Source organism: Pagrus pagrus (assembly GCF_965226575.1).
Source record: "Pagrus pagrus genome assembly, chromosome: 12".
Classification (NCBI taxonomy): Eukaryota; Metazoa; Chordata; class Actinopteri; order Spariformes; family Sparidae; genus Pagrus; species Pagrus pagrus.
The window spans coordinates 22816409-22839675 of NC_140196.1; the positions used below are offsets into that span (position 1 = coordinate 22816409).

At 43.4% G+C, this 23267-nt stretch overlaps 1 protein-coding gene across 2 annotated transcripts; it reads right to left on the reverse strand.

Annotated features, from left to right (window-relative positions):
* Positions 1–873: 873 nt before the first annotated feature.
* Positions 874–17877, reverse strand: col6a2 (collagen, type VI, alpha 2). Of its 2 annotated transcripts, XM_084369030.1 has the most exons (32): positions 17678–17875; positions 15236–15327; positions 15006–15106; positions 14745–14888; positions 12492–12854; positions 12387–12407; positions 12225–12290; positions 12027–12125; positions 11879–11905; positions 11696–11722; positions 11544–11588; positions 11342–11395; positions 10719–10781; positions 10564–10626; positions 10385–10438; positions 10265–10300; positions 10120–10182; positions 9939–10001; positions 9754–9816; positions 9604–9666; positions 9395–9445; positions 9219–9317; positions 9060–9122; positions 8864–8899; positions 8725–8770; positions 8482–8634; positions 6951–7045; positions 6461–6642; positions 6185–6363; positions 6036–6074; positions 2777–3111; positions 874–1962 (listed from the first exon to the last, which is right to left on the reverse strand). In XM_084369030.1, the coding sequence occupies exons 2-32, from the start codon at positions 15309–15311 to the stop codon at positions 1696–1698; spliced, it is 3036 nt and encodes a 1011-aa protein (XP_084225156.1). In that variant the 5' UTR covers positions 15312–15327; positions 17678–17875; the 3' UTR covers positions 874–1695. The 2 variants fall into 2 exon arrangements, with proteins under 2 accessions (XP_084225156.1, XP_084225157.1); XM_084369031.1 differs by lacking the exons at positions 874–1962; positions 2777–3111 and adding an exon at positions 3155–4515 and having other exon boundaries at positions 17678–17877.
* Between the last annotated feature and the right edge of the window lie 5390 nt (positions 17878–23267).

Here is a 23267-nt window from a genome sequence, read left to right on the forward strand (position 1 = left end):
CAGGATAAGCTAACACAACAGGGTTGCCAAAAAACAATAATAGAATAATTTACAAAAATGAAACAGAAGTACATCCTTCTGCAGCTGGTAAAGGTCGGATAAATTCAAAAACTTTTTCTTTCTTTTTTTTTTTTTTTTACTGTTGGGTATCTTGATCTTTAATATATGATAATGTATTTCTCAGTTGATTTTTAACATCATTTATTTTATTTTGTATTCGTAATCTGATTCTGCTTATTAACAAGTAACTAAAGATGTCAAATAAATTTAGTGGAACAAAAAGTACAAAACAAAAACATCATATACTGTCACAGATTAGTCTGAATACACTGTTGAATTTGCTGCTCTGTATTTCTCTGTACAGCAGAGGGAGCCAGATGCACAAAAAAACATCTGTTATAGATAGAGTCTTTTACAGGATTAAAATCATTTGGGGGCAAATTTCTTTTATCATGGGGAATGTTTAAATATTAAAGCCCCTCTCCATTAAACATTAAAATGTTTTTCTTTTTTTTTCTTCCTACAGTTGAATGTTTGAGCTTCACTGTGTAGAATGGTGTCTGTGCAGAGTTTGACACTAGAAGGCTGTTTTTGACATTAATTGCTGAAAGTTTAAAATTTTCTCTGTGCTCACTGAAAATCTGTTTTAAGAGGCGGGCTTGCGAGCATGATTTGTGACATCACAAAGAACTTGGAAGCCAATCCTGGTCCAATATTCAGCATACAGTGTGATCTGGAAACTTGAAATCTCCAGTAGGTGGATAATCAATGTGTTTTCTTTGCAAAAATCAAAGTTGAGAGTCACAGTGATTTAATGACACACTCAAAAACATAATAACACATTGATATATCTTGCAAAAACAAAAGACAGTGTTGGGGTCACCACATCAGGTTTTATTTGGACTTCATGTTTACAGATTTGTCTCTTTTATTTTTGTCTGTCAATGTATAAAACTGTGGCAATTGCATTTGCATTTGCATGTGCTCGTGCGTGTGAGACTAGTGTGGCTGTGTGTGGGGCATCTATGTGTGATGTTTTTTCCCTCCTTGGAGAAGATATGTCTACATGTTTTTATCCCCTGAACAAACTACAGTAATTACAGCATAACATGATGTAAGAAAAGTCTTCAGCACCACTCAGATGGCTTTGTTCTTTATTTCTACTTTAGCACCTTTAATGTAAATACTGACTTTGTGAAGAGAGCGAGAGAGAGCGAGAGAGAGAAAGAGAGAGAGAGCAGGAGAAAGAGAGGGAGAGAGAGAGAGAGAGAGAGAGAGAATTTTTTTCTGCAAACTGAGAACCAGTACAAAATAAAAACAAAATAAAGCCTACAATTTTTTCCATACACATTCAATAATCATACACCTCTCCTCTGGGATACTACTGAGTGTCTTTGGTTGGAAGTGCCGACCATAGATTTAGAATGAATAGAACAACCAAGTTACGAATCATATTGCATTCCTATGTGTTTCTATGTGTGTGTCAGTTGGTCCTACGTGGATTGTTTTTTGCTTTTGTAAATAAATCTTCACCTACAGCAACTGGGTAAGTAGCCGTCTCAGTGCCTTACATCCAGTAATGATAATGATCACAGAGGCTTGTTGATGCGTCTGTGTGTGTTTACGTGTGCAGTGAAGGAGCTGGCCCTTCCTGCATTCTGTGGATTCTAATTCTATGGTGTAGAGAGTTCCTCACTAGCATATCCAGCGGACAAAGCGCTCAAAGAATGCGGCCTTATTCAGCATGGCGTAGTCAGCTCCTCTAAAGATGGCCGACATGTCCCCTAGCGCCACCTTCCGCAGCACCTCTTCATCCGTGTCTGTTCCTATGGCGATCACCGTGGGAACACCTTCTGCTCGCCTCATGGCGCTCACGCCCTCCTCCAGCTGCTCGCTGGATGTGATGCCGTCAGTGATGAACACAAAGGCCAGCTCAGCGTTGCGACGGGCCAAGCGTGCTCCCTGCCAGAAACACAAAATGCAATGTTAAGGGCATACACTTATTTTTAGGTAAGAGGATTGATCTGTGTGTTGAACCATGCGGGAAATAGCTTAGCATAGCATAAAGACAACAAGCAGGACAAAACAGTGAATGAAACACCAAATTGTCACTGTTATTTTTGTTTGTGTACAGATGAAACAACTAGTACAATATGTTAATTAGAGGTGTTATTATAGAGGCCGATTTTTAAGAACCAGGCTAGCTGTTTTCCGCTGCTTACAATATTTATGCTAAACCAAGCTAATGGCTTCAGTTTTGTGCGTAAAGGAATAGTTTGACATCCTGGGACACACGTTCATCCGCTTTCTTGCTGAGAGTTAGATTTTTAAGATTGACACCACTTATGTCTGTACAGAAGATATGAAGCTGCAGCCAGCAGGCAATCAACTTAGCTTAGCATAAAGACGGCAAACAGGAGGAAACGGCAAGCCTGAATCGGACAAAAGCTAAAACATCCTCTAGCTAGCTACTCAATACGTTATATACTCGGGTTTTATTAATATGTATTTAAAACAGAGTGTAAAATTAACAACTTTTGGTTTTGAGGGATGTTATATGCTAACGTTAGCTTTTAACGCCACTTTTTCCTCTTGTCTCCAGTCTTCATGCAAAGTTAAGCTAATCGCCTGCTGGCTCTAGCCACATATTTCATGAGATGAGAGTGGTATCTGTCTTCTCATCTTGCTCAAGAATGCAAATTCCAAAAATGCCAAACTATTCCTCAGCTGGATACATGCCTACAAATCCAATACTAGTGTTTGTGTTTTTATGTACCCCTGAAATCACCACATTGTTGACAGCGTGGATGATGGCGCTGCCCAGAGCAGAGGAGGAGTCCATGTAGTTCACCGCCGCCAGCGAATCCGAGATCACTGTGAGATTGTGTGTAAGTGGGAACTCCACCCTCTGTTCTGTAGGGCTGCCGTACTGCACCAGAGCAAAGCGGGCATTCCTTTCGTCTGACTGGCTGCCGGCCAGGGTGAGGCGGCGAGCTATGTTGTCGATGAACTCTTTGGCTCTGCGGTGGTTCTCCAGTCCCATCCTCTCAGAACCATCCAACATGAACACCACATCCACTGGCCGCTGAACACAGCTAGCCACAGCAGGCTCTGGAAAAGACACACAGATATAATGTTTTAAATCAAGCCTGGTGGTCAGTGAGCTACAGCTGGAACACAGATGCTTAGAGGTCAAAGCCAGCAGAAGACATACTTTGAAAAGGTTTGCTTCCATACATGCTAGTTGCAATCCAGCTGTGTGATGTCATTCAAAACCTTCTGAGATCAGTAGTGCCTTATCAAGAAATCACTTTTTTGGTGTGCTCTACAATTTTATTCTTTTGAGATGACTTCAAAAAAACACGAATACATTTCATTTAAAAAAACATACTTCACATCAGAAAGTTGCAGTCACAGAGCTTACATGATACCATAACATCTGCGGCTCTGTAGTCATTTTCCTCTAGTCATCCTACTTCACAAGCCAAGCCACATGCAAAAAAAAAAAACATGCACCAATATGGGAATAGTTCCTTCATTGTCAGTGCCAAGTCAATAAACCAAACATCCACATACACCAAACTTCTGACTCATATACAGTATACTGTGGCATGTATAAAACCAGATATTTTCCACATGTCATGGCCTTTTCACCGACATGAGTAATTCACAGGGCACAATAACGGCCGTAACCATGGAAATGTGCAAAACAGCTAGATAAATGTCATCAGAGTGATTCAGTGAGCTCGTGATTCACAGTGGAAATGAGGACTCATCAAAGAGCCACTGTACACCATACAGGAGCAACATGAATGGCTCTACAGACCAGTCAGCCTCCAACAAATGGATGACATCCGCTTTCCATGGGAATGGAAAACGATCCTCCACTAAGGTGGAAGAAATGATATGTATCATATTTATAACAGACATACTTATGAAACAGCTCCATGTACAATTTAATCAGAAATAATCTTTGTCGAGAGAGAGCAACATGAAACCACCATTGAATTTTGGCCCAACATAGTAACTGTTCATAAGGCTGCTCTGAAATATTAGCACAGGACCAGCTTCATATCATGCGGTTCTTTTGCATCAGCCCAGGTGTATATTGCACTGTAGAGTTTTAAAAAATGCCCACAGTTTTAATAAAACCTATTTTATGTCCAGCAGTAAGCTTATTAGTTGTTGGCGTCCATAATGGCGAGGTAGCATGGGTAGCATATTAGCATTAGCAGAGTCCTAAGGCTTTCTCGGGGTCTCCCATAATGTCTCCATAGACATATCTGAAGGAGTCGATGAACAGCTGGGTCCACTGCTGCCTGTCCGCTCCCTGGGCGATTTTGGCTCTCTGGGCGGTGTACGCCATGGTTGCAACGCCAACCCCGTACTGCTGCTCGCTCAGGCCGTTCAGCAGGCTGGCCACACCCTCCAAAGAGGTGGGGACCAATGAGGGGCTGCCTTCCTCAGCCAGTGGCTTCCAGGGGGAAGCGGTTTGCCCCACAGTGACGCCCCCTCCTGAAACAAGTGGGCGGAATAACATTGTGGGCGGGGTCCCACAGACACGGCGCATCATAACAGCCAACAAAGATGACGACGGTACACCGAGTCTCACTAAATTGCAAGTGTAGTGTTTACAGAACCATTAATTAACTGCATCATGGCAAAGGAGGTGAAATGATACAACTGTTTCAAAAAGACAAATTGCCTTCAGTTCAAGCCGAAACGCATCTAATCCTTGGTATAGCTCAAAGGCGTCAGTATGCTTCAAGTGAACTAGCTGGTACAGAATGTTGTCCGAACGTGTCTTAAGGTGAAAGTGTTTATACCTGATCTGAGTGGAGACACTTAAAGGCAGGGCAAAGGAGCCTGCTGTCATAGAGAAGTGTGGGGTTTGTTGAGTCATACAGTGGGGATAATGGTGCACACTTTCTGACAGTCTCTCCTCGGAGGCATTCGTGGAGTTTTACGCATGAAAACTGAGGGACGAAATTTTGTAAAGACTACTGGACTAAATTGAATTGTCTGTATTGGAACGATACAAAATTTAACACATCCCCCTCAAATCTGACACTGTTTGTCAATCTGACAAGCAGTTCCTTTGGAGCATATGACGCCTTAAAGGTGTAATTTGTAAAATATGGCCAGAATTCAAACGTAGCTCCAAAAGTATAGGTGGCAGCATATCACCAGAGTAACGGACAGTCGCTGCTCTTAACTACATCCTTGGATGTTGTTAGCTACAATTAGCTTAGGTAGCAGTGGAGATAGTGGCCCTATTAGCTGAGTGGAGTTTGCCTGTTTGTGAGCAACAGGCACAGCCTCCAAAACCGACTGAGGTCAGTTTGACGACAGAGGATACAGTACAGAGGTGATTTACAGCGGCTCTGGCCAGGACCATGACTCCCGGGAGGAAATATGTGCAGCAGGCGGAGACAGGAGAGGCATGAACCGGCAGAGGACCAAGAGAGAGAAGAAAAACCAAGACTGTTGTGGTCCGTTATATTTTGTTTATGTTGAGTTTGAATGAAGAGTGTTTTATGATGAGTTACAGAGGCAATTAAGCAAGCCTCAGTTTGGTTCGATGGAAACCTGAATTCAGACGGTGTATAGTTGTATTTTTTCTTCTCTTCACATTTTGTTAATTTATTATACTTTACGTTAAGAGAACTTGTAAAATGAAAATGAAGGCAATCTCTCACATACATCTCCCAGCTGAAACTTCTGTTAGACTTTCTTGAGGTTCAAAGTGGTAATAAGAGACAGGACAGGCGGGGGCTAGCTGGTTAGCATGTTAAATTCAGTAGATATCTTTGCAACACAGCAAATACATGTCTTTGACATAATGTCAAAACTGTTGTTTTTATCATTCTGGTGTTCATGTTCATCATGTTCATTTTTTGAATGTTTTAAACTTAAAATCTGGCCACATCTTACAAATTGTCCCTTTAATAATACTGGTTACTCAGGCCTAAAAGCTCAAACAGCATAATCTTAGAAGAGGACACTGAGAGACACATTCAATTAAAAAATCTTACCTGATTTACAAGGTAATTCTGGGCATATGACGACTGGATCTAAAGCAAGAAAAAGACAGAATGTCAGGGAGAAAGGACAAAAAAACTGTTTCTAATATGCTGCCAGATTAACCTATTTTACATATTGCATGTTTCTGTGATGAGTGTACCTGGGCAGAGCACGGTCTCAATCTTGTCGATGAACTCCTCAGCCACCAGGTCTGCAAAGCGCCTCATTCCCAGCACCCTGCCGTCCCTCTGGCAGGCGATGCTCTTCAGACTCTCATTCTCCTCGATCTGGTCGAACATGTCTCCGATACCGATGGCGCTCACGTCAACACTGGGATCACTGCTCAAATGTACAAACACAAGCAATTAGACACAACTTTTTCCTTTTCCGCAAATGCTAATTGTGAATCAAATAATACAGTTGCGGGGTCACGCACGTGCAGAGGTAGGTGAGCAGTGAGTCGTCATCTCTGGGGTCGAAGCGTCCGTCGGTGATGACAACTACAGTGACGTTGGCTTTGGCTCTGCGGCTGTCCCTAATCAGGTTGTCGTAGGCATACTTCAGAGCTGATGGAGTCCATGTTCCACCAGCGATCCACTCCAATCGCTTCACTGCATCCTGAATAACGGAGAATAATGGAGGTGTTTTTTTGAACAGGATCATTTTATCGTTGGTGTTGTCTTTTTATGGGATTTTTTTGACAACAATTTGTAAAAGTCAATATAGTCACAGAGACATGTACACATATGTAACTGTGCTGGCTCCTGTCTGCCTCGTGCATGCAACACCTTTGATCTGACACCAGATCAAAACACTAGCCTGGACTCATTAAGAAACATCTGGACAAAAGAGACAAAAGAACAGACAGTCTGTGTTGCACCCTAAAAATACACTTCAAAGCTATATGCAGATGTGTCAAGTGAGACCTTGAAAGCAGACAGCGAGTCAATCTTGGGGTCGTCAAGTCGGATGGCCTGGAACGTTCCACTGTGACTGTACTGAACAACTCCCACTCTGGTGCCTGGGAACATAAACAACTGTGTTTACACCAAGTTGGCAACCGTCTTGTCAAGTTTTGTTGACATAACTTTTAGTGCAGATCCGGAAAAAGGGATGGATTCAGGAAATCTTTCTCACTATCTTTAACATCGTGAGATAGGGCATTTTTTGACATCTATGTTAATTTCTCAGAGAATAATGCATGGACCTTGATGAAAAATCAGGTATATTGAGGTGGCTGGTATCTACGAGGGGACTGAGAAGTATGTGGTAATTTACATAAATATCCAGAACATTGAAAAAGGCCAGGTAGAAAATTTTTGGTTCATTTTGTTGACATATTAGAGTCAAAGGTTTTAACAGAGGGATTTTTTTAGCACTCCATGAATCAGAAAATACTGTTTAAAATTTTTGCCATGTTGTTAGGAATAAAATGTTATACACAACAGCCTATGAGCCTTTATAAATACCTCCAGGATGTAGATAATATAATATCTGCGCCACTGAAGCGGAGATTTCTCGCTCAGAGTATGAAAATACTGCCTTTAAAAATGTGTAATGTCATTTATACAAAAAATTGTGACCAAGGTAAAAGTTTCAACTAATAGATATTGCAAGTTCTCGAAAATTTTAGTGAGGCATTATCAAAATTTCTTATCCAAATATTTGTAAACTTGCATACATTCCTGAACAAAAACTTGAACTAAATTAAACACCAAAACACATGTTATGGAAGCACAAGAGCCCAAAGTCCTAAAATTGATCAGAGCATGAATACAAAAAAAATAATTGTGGACCATATTCACATGGCGGCCATTTTGCTCAACAATTCGCTCCGGGTGGGAAGCTATAATGCTAAGATAATGTTACTGCTGCTGTGATCCATTTTAGAAGTCCTATGAAATGCAGAAAATCATAGTGGATAGTGAAGATCTGGAGGGACGTTGGGGCATATTTCAGGATTAAACGACATCTTTGATAAACTATTAGCTTCCGTTAGCGTTTAACCACGTCCTAGCTAACATACTGTTGGACTACATCGAGTGTGTTTCACTTTCAGGCTTAAATGAATGTATCCAAGGTATGTGCTGATATTTTAGAATGAATTTACTGCTTTCCTATCGTATCGCATAACACTATCAAAACATTATGTAAGCTCAGAAGTGGCTGAATGCTAATGTTAGCTAATAGGTCATCAAATATGTTGTTTTACCTTGAAATATGGCCTTATGTCCCTCCAGATTTTCACTATCCATTATCTTTTCAGTTGCTGATTAATTAGTAAGCAGCGAAATGATAACAATTTGTCATATTTTCAACATTTATAGGACAACCTGAACACTGTACTATGACATTTGAGCCCTCCCCCTGAGTGCAACATCAGAAGAAAATGGCCCCCATGTGAATATGGTCCATTAGGAAGCAAGGGAACATGTGCAAGAACAAATGCATGTCTACCTGTATCTGCCTGGGGGTCTTTGGCAAGGGATCCTAGTCTGTTGATGGTGTTGATGACAAAATTCTTCTCCAGGGTGAAGTTAGTCAGACCCACAGACTCTGAGCTGTCGATCACAAACACAATGTCCAGGGGTCCACAGCGTTTCTCACAGTCTGCAGACAAAAACACAAACGGTGAGAACCTGACAGCCTGCAAGAGCTGGGTCAGATCCTGAATGGCAACACAGCGATAACCAAACTCACCACAGCAGCCACACGTTTCCCTGATGTAGTTCATGACATCACATTCCTGACGGAAGAAAAATTATATCATTAAATCCATCACATCCTCTGTGTGTTTCTGCTGATATTCCTGCGACAAAGAGTGTTTAGATGTTCTTACAGTCAGGCCGGGGTCTCCCTCAGGTCCAGAATCTCCCTGTAGGGGAAGAGAACACACGATATCACATCCTGCCTATCAGCTTTTGTCCGGTTTGGGCCTGCTACCAGATAGTGCCAATGTTTGCACTATGTCAGTGACCAAGAAAACACCTGTTTGTGGGTTTTCCTTATTTACAGTGCAGGTCTTTTGTACTTACATCACGCCCAAGCTCTCCTCTTGGCCCTCTTAGGCCAGATTCACCCTGAGGTCCTGGCTCGCCCTGTTACAAGCAGAAACATAGGCATTGTGTTACTGTAGTGTACAGACATCTTTTGCTCCAGAGACAGCATGCATCCAACTATGACGAGTTACTCACTGCATCTCCCGGAGTTCCTTTATCTCCAGGACCACCCTTTTGACCACAGTCTCCTCTGCTGCCACGAGGTCCACGGTTGCCCTTCTCTCCTCTCTCACCCTGTACAACCAAGAAAGCTTTGTCGGTCGAGTGTGTCACATCGACTCGCAAATGTAAAGAGATGGAGTGTACGTTACCGATGGTCCTCTTGGCCCAGGATAGCTAAAGCCAGGTCTTCCGGGGTCTCCCTGGATGGCGATGAAAGAAACAGTCAAGACAAAGAACTGCAGCTTGATACCTGAAAACAGTCCAGTCCACAGTCCAATGCTAACACCCACACACACACACACACACACACACACACACACACACACACACACACACACACACACACAGTGATACATACCTTTGGTCCAACCGCTCCAGATTCTCCTCTTGGTCCAGCATCACCGGGGTCACCTCTGGTTCCCTTTAGTACAAGCAGAGTTAATGTAAGCGACATGAGGTATCTCTGATACACTTTTTACATGATGTCCAAATGTGACATTTAACCTACATTTCTCCCAGACTCTCCTGGTACCCCTGGAGGTCCCCTGGGGCCTGGCAGGCCGTTGTCTCCCTGTTCAGAGAAGAGAAAGTTGACTTAAAGTGCAACAAAGGAGACAGATTAAAGAGTTCAATGGTGTATAGTGTTTGTACGATAACACAAAGGATATGACTGATAATACGTCTCTTCCCCACTTTCGTTCCTTTGTTTCCTGATTCTCCTGCAAGTCCTCTCAAGCCCTCTGGCCCCATTTCACCCTGAAACATAAAACCAGTGATATGACCCCCTTAGTGGTGGAGTAATACATCTCAATAGAACAAATAATTTGAGCTGAGGCAAAAATCAATATTTAACAATGTGCTGATTAACTCATACCTTGTCTCCCTTAGGTCCATCCGGCCCTTGACCACCTTTTGGCCCATAGTCTCCTCTTCTCCCCTAGAACACAAGAACAATTAGAAAACCGACACGAGGCAAATGCGTGCGGGAATGAAAACATTAGATTGTAAATGAATCTTACCAGCTCTCCTCTGCCTCCTGGAGATCCAGCGGTTCCCTAAGAAACACAACACACAGGTGAGCTACATGACGCATGAAATGATTGTGTGTTGAATGTTCTGTCTGTGGTGATGAGTCTTACTGGGTTTCCTTTCTGTCCGGGGACGCCAGGTGATCCAGGACTTCCTCTCTCTCCCTGTGGAAGAAGCACCAGAGGTTAGCATTTCCCCTCCAATGATCCTCAAACGATTTAACATGACCTTAGACCTAATATCTGCCCTTGGAAAGTGCAGCTACCCCTGTCCATGTGGTGCAGTTTACCTTGGGTCCAAGCTCTCCAGATGGGCCAGAAGGACCAGCTCTTCCAGGGCGGCCTGCATCACCCTAGAGACAGGACACAAGCACACGTGCACACATACAATTAGGCAGAGTTGGATTGCTGATGGATTTTGTTGTAAGTGAAAGCGAGACCGCACCTTCTCTCCATCAGTTCCAGGAGGACCACGTTCACCGACATCTCCGGTGTGACCATCAGGACCCTAAAAAGCATTACACACATTGTAAATAGGCAATAACACAAACACAAAGATGTACACATTTTTTTAAAGGTCCCATATATTAGAAAGTAAGATCCCCATTTCTTTTTTGATCATAAAGCAGGTTTAAATTTCAATCCATGGAGAAAATAACGCGGCACCAATTGAGAAACTGTGCCTTCAACGAACCGTAAAGACTTCCCTAAGGTGGTAATCACCGCCCTCAGCCATGACCCCAGCACAGCTATGGTTACAAAAACACAGGCAGAGCTGATGCAGAAACACAGTGGGCGATGCCTGCTCAGGCATGTAAGAGCTGACCAATCAGAGCAGACTGGGCTTTTTCGGGGGGGGGGGGGGGTGACTTAAAGAGACAGGAGCTAAAACGGAGGGTTCAGACAGAGGGTGACTAAAAGTGTTGCAGCAATGGACAGTATGAGAAAAAAAAAAAGTTTTATGGCACATTAAAACATTTAACATTTTCCAGTAGGCACCCCAAATAAAAGTATGAACCTTAAAAATGAGGAAAATATGGGACCTTTAAATTATACTGAATGTCATACTCTGTCGCCTGGGTCTCCTTTGCAGCCGGGAGCGCCGATCCGTCCAATTTTACCCTAGGGAGAAGAAGACAAAGAAAGAAAAATTGCATTACAAAAGAGGCCAAAATCTGAGATCGCTTTAAAATCAGCCACAGCCACAGGTTTGATTGTATGTGGCATTTTGTCCCCTAATTCTCAAAATTCAGCCGTATGCAGCACCAACCTTCTGTCCATCTGTTCCATTGCGTCCTGGGATGCCAGCCACTCCCTAACGACAAAGAGAGGAGACAATCAGATGAGAAAGAGCAATGACTTTATTAAATGAATGATAATTAACAGATTCGGTATTAAATCATAATTAGAAACAAGTCTTACCTTTTTCCCCTGAGCTCCAATCTCTCCCTGTGGGCAGACAGAAGATTGGCAGTCATTTTATGCACAATCAATATTATCATTCCTCTACATACCCAGTAATTTCTTGAATATTTCACCCTTTCAGTAAGTTTTAATTCCTGCATTGATGAACTTGATCCACACAAAAGGAACATGATGCCTCACCTTCTCGCCTTTAAGACCTGGTTCTCCCTGGAGAGAGGAGAAAGGGGAAAGACGAATGATTTAGAGCAATGTTAACACAAACAAAATTCACATCCGTCCTACTTTAGAGAATCGTGAATGATAGGTAGGTGGATGTTCAGTGTCTTACTTTGATACCGGGCTGACCGATGGGACCCTCAATACCAGGGTCTCCTGGGCGACCTCTATCTCCTTTGAGACCTGGATCGCCGTTGTCTCCTTTAGCTCCCTGCAGTCAACGAGTTAAAGGGGGAAATATCAGTGAAGATGACAGTGACCAGGATGACAACTGTGTGTGTGTGTGTTTGTGTGTGTGTTTGAAGCTCACTTTTTGTCCTCTGTGGCCTTTAGGACCGGGAGGCCCTGGTGTCTCCAGACAGGACACACTGTAACACTGCGTTACACAGGAAATGAAGAACAGTCAGTGATGACAGTCTGAAACATCAATCTTTATGTTGTCTCTGATTATTGGTCCTGTGGTCATTCTTACCTCTGTATATGCCAAATGTTTCTGTGAAGACAAAAGAGACAAGGTGTGAGCAGGACAGGCACTGATCATGTTTCATGTGTCTCTGTGGGTGTGTCTGTGTGTTACCATCGTCTTGATGATGCGTTTAATGGTCTCATCGTGTATGATGGCTCTGCCCTGGCTCAGGTCCACAGCCATGAAGTCCCGCCTGTAGACTGTTGCTGGAGAGTTGGCGATCTCCCTCAGCCCTGTCTCTTCAACGTTTTTCGATGCGGCCACGACAAACATCCGGATGCCCTCGTCGCGAGCCTTCTCCGCTGCTACTTTGATGCCCCCGCACGGGTTTCCAGTCACGTGGCCGTCAGTGATGACCACAGCAAATCGGAGGGCCTTCGGGTGTGAGGCTGAGCGCAACATCTCGTGGGTCATGTTGGTGAGGGCGCAGTCGATGTAGGTGCCCTTACCCAGGTAACGGATTCCATTGACACGCTGGAAACAGAGTAAACAGAACATGACTGGTTAAAGCTGGATCATCAATCGGGAAAGGGAAATTCAAGGGCCCCTGAAAGGATCAAGTTCACTTTCTTGTAATCAGTTAGTGGTAATTTGATGTATTGATCATAACCTTTAAAGCTCACTAATATTTACGCCATACATAACCAGAAGTGTAAAAAAGAAAACTTCCTGCTTTACAGAGGTTACGTGCATCGTGGCTGGGATCAGTTGCCAAGTGGAGACTCCAGGAAGTTACTGCCGCCAGTCAGAAATAGTGTAAAACACTTTGATTTGTTTCATTTTATATACTTTAGTTTTTGTACAGATTAAACAAACAAGATAACATGTTAACCAACTAGCTTTAGATGTGCAGACGGATTTTGTTTAGGCTAGCTGTTTCCCTCTGTTTCCAGTCTTTGCGCTGAGCTAAGCTAGCTGGCTGCTGACTGTAGCCTTGTATGTGAGCGTTACTGATCTTCTCATCTGACTCTGTGTAACTCCTTAACTAGCAGACTATTCATTAAATAAACAAAAAACTACTTTAAATAACTTATTTTATGTTAAGCAATATGTAAAAAATGGCTACTTGTTGAATTCAAACTGCCATATCACCAGAGTAACTGCTAACTGCTGCTAATTGTATTATGTTGGCAGTACAGCTAGCTGGACATCCAAGATGGCATTTACACTGCTTGCGCAGGAGCTACTTAGGTTTTCAGGCACAGGGCTAGCTGGTTAGCATGCTAATTCAGTAGATATCTCTGCAACACACCACATAGACAGCCTTAGACAAAAAGGTCTCAAAGGTTCTGTCTTCACATTCTGTTGATAATTATGGATATTTTTTTTTATTGTTTTTAAATTTAATTTTTTTTGAAAATTGCACCTTAAATATAATTCATTTAAAAACATTCTTGCTCATTAGAGTAAATGATAAACAAGTTGCTATTAACACTAAAGCAACACATTTAGCTCTGGGCTAAGTGCACAAATACTACAACAACTTGTAGTTTATTTCTCCTGAATGTGTGTTCATCTTTCAATCAGATGATGCTTTTTAGGCATTTTGGCTTTATTTGACAAGACAAAAAGACACAAAAAGTAGATGGAAACATGCAACAAAGGTCTTGGTCGGAAGCGAAGCAGTAGCTTTAGACAAGACTATACACCCATCTTGCATTAACCAGCATTTTTTGCTTGTTTATTTTCTTAACTATTTTTACATTTCTAGGGCGCAGGGTGTCCTTACACGTGATTTTTGCCCTACGGCCCCAAATGAGATTGACCTAGTCTGCTTGTTGTTTAAAGGTCCAGTGTGTTGGACCTAGTGGCATCTAGTGGTGAGGTTGCAAATTGCAACTCACAAAATACCCCTTCGCCGCACCCTCCCTTATGGTGGCTGCTGAAAACATGAAAAACGTAAAAGTCCCTCTCTGGAGCCAGTGTTTGATAGAAACATGGTGGTGCAACATGGCGGACTCTGTGGAAGAGGAGCCACGCCTCCTGTTGATATAAAATGTATTCTAAGGTAACGGAAACCCAACCATTTTTAGTTTCAGGTGATTATACTAAATAAAACTGTAATTATGAATATTACATTTCATTTCTGCCAATAGATCCTCCTTAATCCTACACACTGGAGCTTTAACAAGTGTGGTAAGCAAAAACACACCCATGATGTCAGTAGTCATTTGAGTAGCAATGTTCGCCAAGGGCTACAACTTTCTAATCTCCATAGATTAAATTATCAAATACTTGTGACTCATTATTTGTTATAATAAACTTATATTGACCAGGTACCAACATGCAAGCTGAGCAAAGTATTTTTCTTTAACTTGGTGGTAATATGTGACATGTATGTATATGTGTATTTGTGGGACTCACAGCAATGAAATCAGCCCTGGGTGCGATGGCACTGAACACCCTCTGTTCCTGGGAGAAGTGCAGTCCACCGATGTTCCAGTTGATCCGCACAGCACCTCTGATTTCTTCATCTCTTAATTCGTTGACAAACTGCACTGTGAATTTCTACAAGAACAAGACGTAACACATCATACGACATGGCTAATACATCTGACTTGGTCGACCGTCATTAAGGAAGTGTGTTGAAGTTTTTAGTAATAAAATTGCAGATAAACAAGGAACCTTGATGCTCTCCACCAGGGATCCAGGCGGAGGCTCCTGCAGGGCGATGGTCTCGGATGTATCGATGGTAAAGTACACGTCTATGGGACACTCATTCTTCTCTGGAGGGGACACGCAAAAAAGACTCAGGACAGTTTCAATGCATATAAATCAGCAGTGTGAAATGTCCCACGTTATATCACTACAACTTGACATATTAGCACGTTGGGTTTCAGTCTCAAGGCACTTACTCGAGCACTCTGTCGTCTGGCCGTGAGTCAGGGCTCCAAAAAGAAGACAGATCACGAAGACCTCTAACCCCAGCATCTTCCTCTTCTCCTGTCTGACACATACAAGCACGAGTCACACACAACTGAGCTAACTATCTCCTTGTTTATTTCTCACTTTATCTCTCAAAATCAGTAAAGAAACGGAATTCACATATAAGACATGAAATACAGGAAAAACACTGAACCTGGAAAGACAATTTAAGGCCTAAATCAAGAAACTATGCAATTATTTTAAAATGAACAGCATTGTAATAGTCTTTTACTTTGATGTGGTCTAATAATACAGAATTGTCTTATTATTCCACATGCTGTGTGACTGTTGCCAGGTAGTGTTAGTTGATGGCCAAAGAAGTAATAACTCCATCTAGATTCTGCACCTGGTATCAATGCTTGGGGAACAAAATGGCTGCCACAGAGTTATGTAATAGGTTTGAAAGCTGTGACATTAGTTGAACATGGCTCGTCTTTCTTGTGTTTAATAGTGGTAGTGGAAACAAGGAAGGGTAGAAGAAGTGACTGATCTCAACATAAGCTGACATGTGCCTGGTTATACATCACTCATGTAGTTACCTAGAAACAGCCAAATTACAGCAATAATCAATGTGAGTTCAGTCGGATCCACTTGGTCTACACAGCCCAGAGTTGTCAAGAGACTCAGTTTGATCAACTAAAACTTGTTCGGTCCAAGTCTCAAAAAATGGACCTAGTTATCTAAACAGAGCGCATCACCCTTTTAAGTCAAGTAAAGAATTCTATAACAACATAACTGTGGTGTTGACAGGGAACGAACAGACTCTGGCAGCAGAGAGCAGGCTGCTGATTGAATAGAGCAGGGATCACATGTTGCTTTGAAACCACAAGATTTTAAAAGGCCGCAATTTGCTGCCCTCCAGAGGCTTCTCCTTACCTCACAGTGACCCTGGGTTGACTGACTGTCATGGCTGGATTAAACCGTTAGGGTGTGTTGGACTCGGGCATACAGACCCTCATTTGTAATTTGGTTTAAAACAAATGTATATAGGAATATGCAGCATGTAAATTTGGACAAGACAGGTGACAACACAGGAGCTGCCTAAATGTCCTTATCATCTAATGTTTGCAAATTCTTAAAGGATTACAAGCTAACCAATCGACAGTGTGACACACACATGATATGAGGCCTTCAGGGCCCCTGACTGCTCAGTTAATATTCCAGCTCTGTTGCCTGTGAGCGAAGGGGGGACACCTGGAAGACGACTGCCCTCACACCCAGTAAACTCTGTTTGACGCTGGTAGCAACATGTCAACAAAGCCCACAGCTGCCCTCTCTGGGTCTGTGTCTATCCATCAGTCTACATCAACTCCAAAGAGCTCAATCCAACAAGTGTCCACCACTGGACCTGCCAGCACCTGTCCACTCCTTCATACTGCATGATCACACTGTACAAATCTGTACCCTCACCAGTGGAAAAACAGGAGAGAACTAGAGCCCAGTCAATATACTGGTTGGCCAATTTGGCCTGTCACAGATATATCTGTATCTGCGAAAATGTTGTCCAGTATGTGCCGATATTCATTATTTTCATTGATGGAATATAAAACAGACAAGATGCTCGGAGTAGGTTATGATTATTAAATTCCCAGTGAAGTTTACCGTTTTCAGTGCAGTCGTCAAACTGTAAAATATCCTGTATGTTTCTTTCTCACAAATGTTTGATAACCACATATGAGGGATCATAGCAAACAGTGTGTTATGTATATGTTGTGTATGTGTTAGAATATCAGCTGATATATCCTTAGCAGGATTTTTTTTTACACCCTAATATCGACATCAGCTCCTAAAATCTAGCATCGGCAAAACAAATGACATGTAATTCAGTGTGAAGTCATCTCACACCTTCCCTCCAGCTTCCTTATCCAGCTGCACTGAGGGAAAACAATGTTTTCAAAGTCTTCATTTCCAAGCCTTCTCAAACACATCTGAAGTGCACACCAACCAACAGACTGAGCCGCGCGCTCTGCTGTGGCTCCCTCTAGCGCACACACAGCTGTGAGCTGCGGAGGAGTCGCTCCTGCAGATGTTCCCACTGCTCTGCCTCTGTCCGCGCCAGGGGAATGAGTGGGAGTCCTCACAGTTTCCCATCAATGCAAAGGTGAATATCATGAGGAAAAAAAAAATCTATAGAGATAACAACTGATTTTCTTGAGCAATAGTTTGTGGGTGTTGCTGATTAAAAGTGTGTTCGCGCAGGAGTTTGGATTTGCCAAGAGAAGGCGCTCATTTCTGCTGATAAGAAGGAGTTTTAAGAGATGCGGGAAGGCAAAGAGAGAGAGAGAGAGAAGCAGAGACACACAAGAGGAAAGAGGGAGATAGAGAGGGGAAAGAAACACTGGAACATTGCTGTGCGTAAAAGTGCTGCTTACCCGAACTCTTTCCAACAACTTGAAAACTTGGTGCGCAGCTGATCCTCTGTTGATTATGTCCTCATCTCAGCAGAAGGGGAAGCCGAGAAAGAAAAGGGGGATACGGAAAGAGAAAAATGGCAAGTAAAGCCCTGGATGCGCGTTTACTTCCCGCAGAAGAGCCGTCCGTTCGCTCTCCTGTCCCGGTCCAGCCCCAGCGACAAGCTCTGATCCCTCCTCCTGTACGCGCACGGCGCACCCCAGCGGTGGTTCCTGCTGTCCACTTGGAGGCGCCATGGCTCTGCAGGAACTGGCACGTGCATGCGCGCGTGTACGCGCGGCCTATTGTACCAGTATTACTGCCGTGCACCAGTAAAAGAAGATGAGAAAGCGCAGCTGGAGTGTTGAACACCCCCCACCCATCAAATATGCCTTAAACCCCACAAACAGACTATAATGCGCGTTTAGCATCAGGAGATATGACAATTTTATAGCTGTGGCCCTCAGCGGAACACATGGCGCAACCCTGGGGACACACTGAGCTTTCATGTCCCTCAGATAGATCATTTAGGCGGCTTTTACAGTTGATCTCATCCACGTGGTGAGTCATAACGAAATAGAGCAGGATAAAAAGCAGACTTGAGCCCCCCATACTCCTAAACACACACACAAACGGCTCTAGTTTGTGTGTGGTGGTCTGGTTGCAATTAGTAGGCCGAGTGAGAGGAGTTTACATTCGGTGTAAACAGTGACAGACCGTCCATGAGTCTGCTCACCAGGTTTATAACCATAGGTGATTCAGCTGCCCCGTTTGCCTATTTGTGTGTGTGTGTGTTTGTGAACAGGGTGGGAGGTCTCCACTTTAGAGGATTTACAATGTGCACACATCTGCACAGACATAAAGTCGATGTAAAGCATATTTCGTTGTCATTTCATTGTTGCTGAGAAGCTGTGACATGTGCATCACATGTCACAGCGTCTAATTAGCTTGATTCCTCTGGTGTGGCCTGCAGAGCTGCCAATGCATTTAGCAGCAACACTGCCACTAATGTGTTATCCAGGCTGGAACACAGGAGGCGACGTCAGGAACAGGCTTTTGCATCCCTTACATGATATGCTATCAGCTGGGAGAGGGAGATGAGGGGTCAGGTTGAGTATGGAGTATATGTGACATGATATCAAGGTAGATGTTTCCCCACTGACGTAGGGAACGTGGATCTGATCTGATACATATATTCACGTATAAAAATGTATTTTTACACACAATTCACACACTCAAAGTTTGAGTGCCTTGTGCTTTTTTGATTGACTTCATCTGAAGTGGGCTGTGATTACTTTAGAGGTGGCTGGAGGTGAAACAGATGTCAGCATTTTGCCATGGCGACCAAGTGCAGATGAGAAAGAAGAATAAGAAGAAGAGGAGGAGGAGGAGGAGGGCAGCTGCTGACCAGAGTTATTACTCACTGAAGCTCTTCTCTGTCTTGGCCAGGGAAGAGTTTTTCCCTTAAAAAGAGAGGAAGAGAGGAGTGGAGCTCTCGCTCTCTCTCTCTTTGTGTGTGTGTGTGTGTGTGTATGTGTGTGTGTGTGTGTACATGTGATGGAGAGATGTGGAGGTGGGGGGGTTCTGTTCCCTCTTAAAAGTGTGACTCATAGAATAGGAATGACCTCCCTCCCGAATCAGAGTAAACCAGTCTCTCTCTCTCTCTCTCTCTCTCTCTGTCTCACACACTCTCTCACTCTTTTTTTCTTTTTATTTCTTTCACATGGACTAAAAGAGCATTTCAGTCTGGGGGGATTTCTGCATAATCAGTTCCAGAATCACAAACAGCTCAAGTCTCCCGACATCGCTGCGACTTTTCTCTCGCTGAGCCGCAGAAAACACAAGAAACGACTCAGAGACGAGGCCACAATAGGAACATGAAAGCAAATCAAGCATGTGCATACATATGCAAACACACAAATCTGCATGGTTAGAGAGCAGATACATGCTCATGGTATCTGCAGCGAAATGTCAGCTCTAAAGCTTGTCTAATCTCTCGGACTGTGTGTCCGTGTTTATGTATGGGAGTGACACTGTCCCTCCAGATGTTTTCCAGTGCAGCTCCTGAATCTGAAATGCTATATTTAAGAACAAATGAACAGGATATTACATTAAACCTACGATAAGCTTACATTCACTCCTCTTTTCCTTTGCTTCTTTTTGCAATCTTTTCCCCTCCTTCTCTCCAGATGTGCTCGCTGTTCAGACAAGGCAGCTGGGAGTCGTTACCTCGGTGCATCATGAACACGCACACAAGGTTGCGCGCACATCATCCACGCGGATCGTCCATGGACCAAGTCCATGTGCAAAACTTGTGTCACTACCAGTGAATTTCGGTGGAAAAATGGTTGTGCTCAGGTTTGTAAGATGGCAGCGAGAGTTCAGATCGCTCAGGCTTCAGGAAAAAAAAGGAGGAGGAAGAAGGAAATTGAGTTTCAGGAGGACTACAGAGGAGCCAAGACAAATTTCTGAGGAACAGTCACTACCACACACAAATCACACACATATACATGCACACATGCTGTAAATCATATGTGTGCATCACTATGCATGTGGGCACACCCATGCATATGCACACAGATAAACACACAAACACATGCAGGCAAGAGCCCTGTGGAATGTTGTGATTAGTCCAGTTGTGGCTCCAAATTATCAAAAATGGCTTGAGATGTAACAGTCCAGAGACTTACAGCGCATGGACGTGCACACACACACACACACAAGAAGGCACACACTGGAGATCAAAACAGTGGCTCAAAATGAGCAAAATAACTCAAACCGAGACAGTTCCACTGAAATTTCTTCTGCAGTCTGACTGTGAATATTTATTGTATAACACGTGTCTCTGTTTGAGCCACAGACAGGAAGACATTTTAACATTTGTGTGACTATGAACTGTATATTTTCTGCACTTCCAGCAGTGAAGATCAGGTAACAACAAAAACATGTGTGTAGTGATACACTTCTGACCTCTGATGGAGGAATTCATTTTTTTCTTGGTCCCTTTTCAAAAGGGAGGTCAGAGGTCAGGCTCTGTGTTGCTGGAGGGCACCTCCGCAGGCAGGTACATGCTGACATAGAGGGGTCGACTTGGGACTTGTGTTAAGGTCACTTTAGATCACACTGTCAAACTGCTGCATCATAATGACACAGAATTAGTGTTCAGTTAAAGTCGAAAAGAAAATGATGTACTGTCATACTTTTGTGTGTGTGTGTGTGTGTACGTGTAATCTTGTCCGTGGTCACCATCTTTGTACCAGTCCAACAGTTGAACAGACATTTAACTGCAATCTTATATTGTCAACTTCACAGTGGTGCTTGTGGAAAAGTCATGGGACCAGTATGACTCATCCTTTGGGGAACGTGGAGAGAAAATCCCTTCCCCTTTCCGGTGGACCACCATGGGACCAGTGGTGGACTCAGGATGTTTGAGGGGCAGGGGCAAAAAAAATTAAAAGGGCACCGGCTGAATGCGGTGGGGCACCAGTGTGTGAAAGTTGTGATATATTTACAGTGAGTACATTTGTTTAATGCTCACCAAAACCCATGCCACAAGGTCCTACATGATGGTTAGCTTATGAAACCGCTTTCGCTTGACTACAGGTGTCGGTATGGTGAGACCACTGAGAATCTGCCCTCTTGGATGCCCCTATGGTAGGTAACGTGATGAAGTGCCTTCCCCCCCTAGTCTGAGAAGTGGAGCAGGCGGTGCTCTGCACAGATGATGTCATGTAGCCGCCTCCTGCTCACCAGCACGCGCATGGAGTTGCTACATCAGTACATCATGAACACGCACATGATTGCGCAGACATCATGAACGCGTGTGGTCAAATCCAAGTGTGAAAACTAATGTCACTACCAGGGAATTTCAGTGGAAAAAGGTTGCGCTGAGGTCTGTCAGATGCTAGTGAGAGGTCTGATTGCTCTGGCTTAGTAAAAAGAAAAACAGGAGAAAGGAGGAAATTTGATTTCAAAAGAACTACAGAGGAGCCAAGACAAATTTCTGAGGAACAGCCCCCCTGACACACAAACACACAGCCATATTCACACAAATCACACACATATACATGCACATGGGCTCTGTGCACTGATGTGATATGTGCAGTTTTGGCTTCAAACCATTAAAAATGACTTTGATACAGGAGGAGATGTATCAGACAGTCCAAACACATACAGCACATATACACCGATCAGGCATAACATTATGACCACCTGCCTAATATTGTGAAGGTTCCCCTTGTGCAGCTAAAACAGCTCTGACCTGTCAAGACATGGACTTAAGACCTCTGAGGGTGTCCTGTGGTGTCTGGCACCAGGGCGTTTTATAGTGGATCCTCTGGTTCCTGTATGTTGGGGGGTGGGGCCTCCATGGATCAGACCTGCTCCAGCACGTCTTACAGATGTTCGATCAGATTGGGATCTGGGGAATTTGGAGGCCCGGTCAACACCTTGGGCCCTTTATTGTGTTCCTTGAGCTGTTCCTGAGCAGTGTTTGCGGTGTGTCAGGGCACATTGTCCTGCTGGGGGGCCACTGCCATTGGGTAGTGATGTGGTGATGAGAGGGTGTACTTGGTCCACAACAGTGTTTGAATGGATGGTGCGTGTCAAGTGGCATTCACATGAATGACAGCACCCAAGGTTTCCCAGCAGAACTTCGCATTGTGATGAGATGATCAATGCTATTCACTGCACTTCATCTGTATATATACAGATGCCTGTATATATTATATTATTATATTATTATATTGTTATTATTATATATTATGCCTGTATACATGCCCCATCTCTGCATGTCACTGATTTCACTTCTTCCCCGGAGTCCTTATGCTTTCTAGTCCTACAGGCTCTCATGGATCCTGGCCGCGCCCGGGTCGTGGATCGTGGATGCGCCTACTGCCATGGCCCTGCCTGACACCCACCACTACTGTTGCTAATATTAGTCATATCTCTGTTACATACGTTTCACTACTATTATTGTAATGCATTACTACATACTGTCCTTACCGTTAACCACTACTACTGTTATTACTAGTAGTCACATTTCCATTATGTGCATTTCATTTTTATTGCTGTAATACCTCTTTATGTACTTTCATTCCTGTCAACCATCTATTACAATTGTATACATTGTGATCTCGTTGATCTGCTCTGTACATGCGACATCTATTGCACGTCTGTCCGTCCTGGGAGAGGGATCCCTCCTCTGTGGCTCTTCCTGAGGTTTCTTCCGCATTTTTTCCCTGTTAAAAGGGCTTTTTTTGGGGGCAAGTTTTTCCTCACTCGAATCGAGGGTCGAAGGACAGAGGGTGTCGTCTCTGTACAGATTGTAAAGCCCTCTGAGGCAAACTGTGATTTGTGAATTTGGGCTATACAAATAAAATTTGATTTGATTTGATTTGATTTGATTTGATTTGCACCTGTCAGTGGTTTCAATGTTGTAGCTGATCGGTGTATGTGACCATGTACTGTATATTTTCTGTACATCCGGTGGTGAAGAGCAGGTAACAACTAAAACATGTTGTCCATTGGCTCTGGATGGATGCCTAAAGGGAAGAGGTAGACACTTTAAAA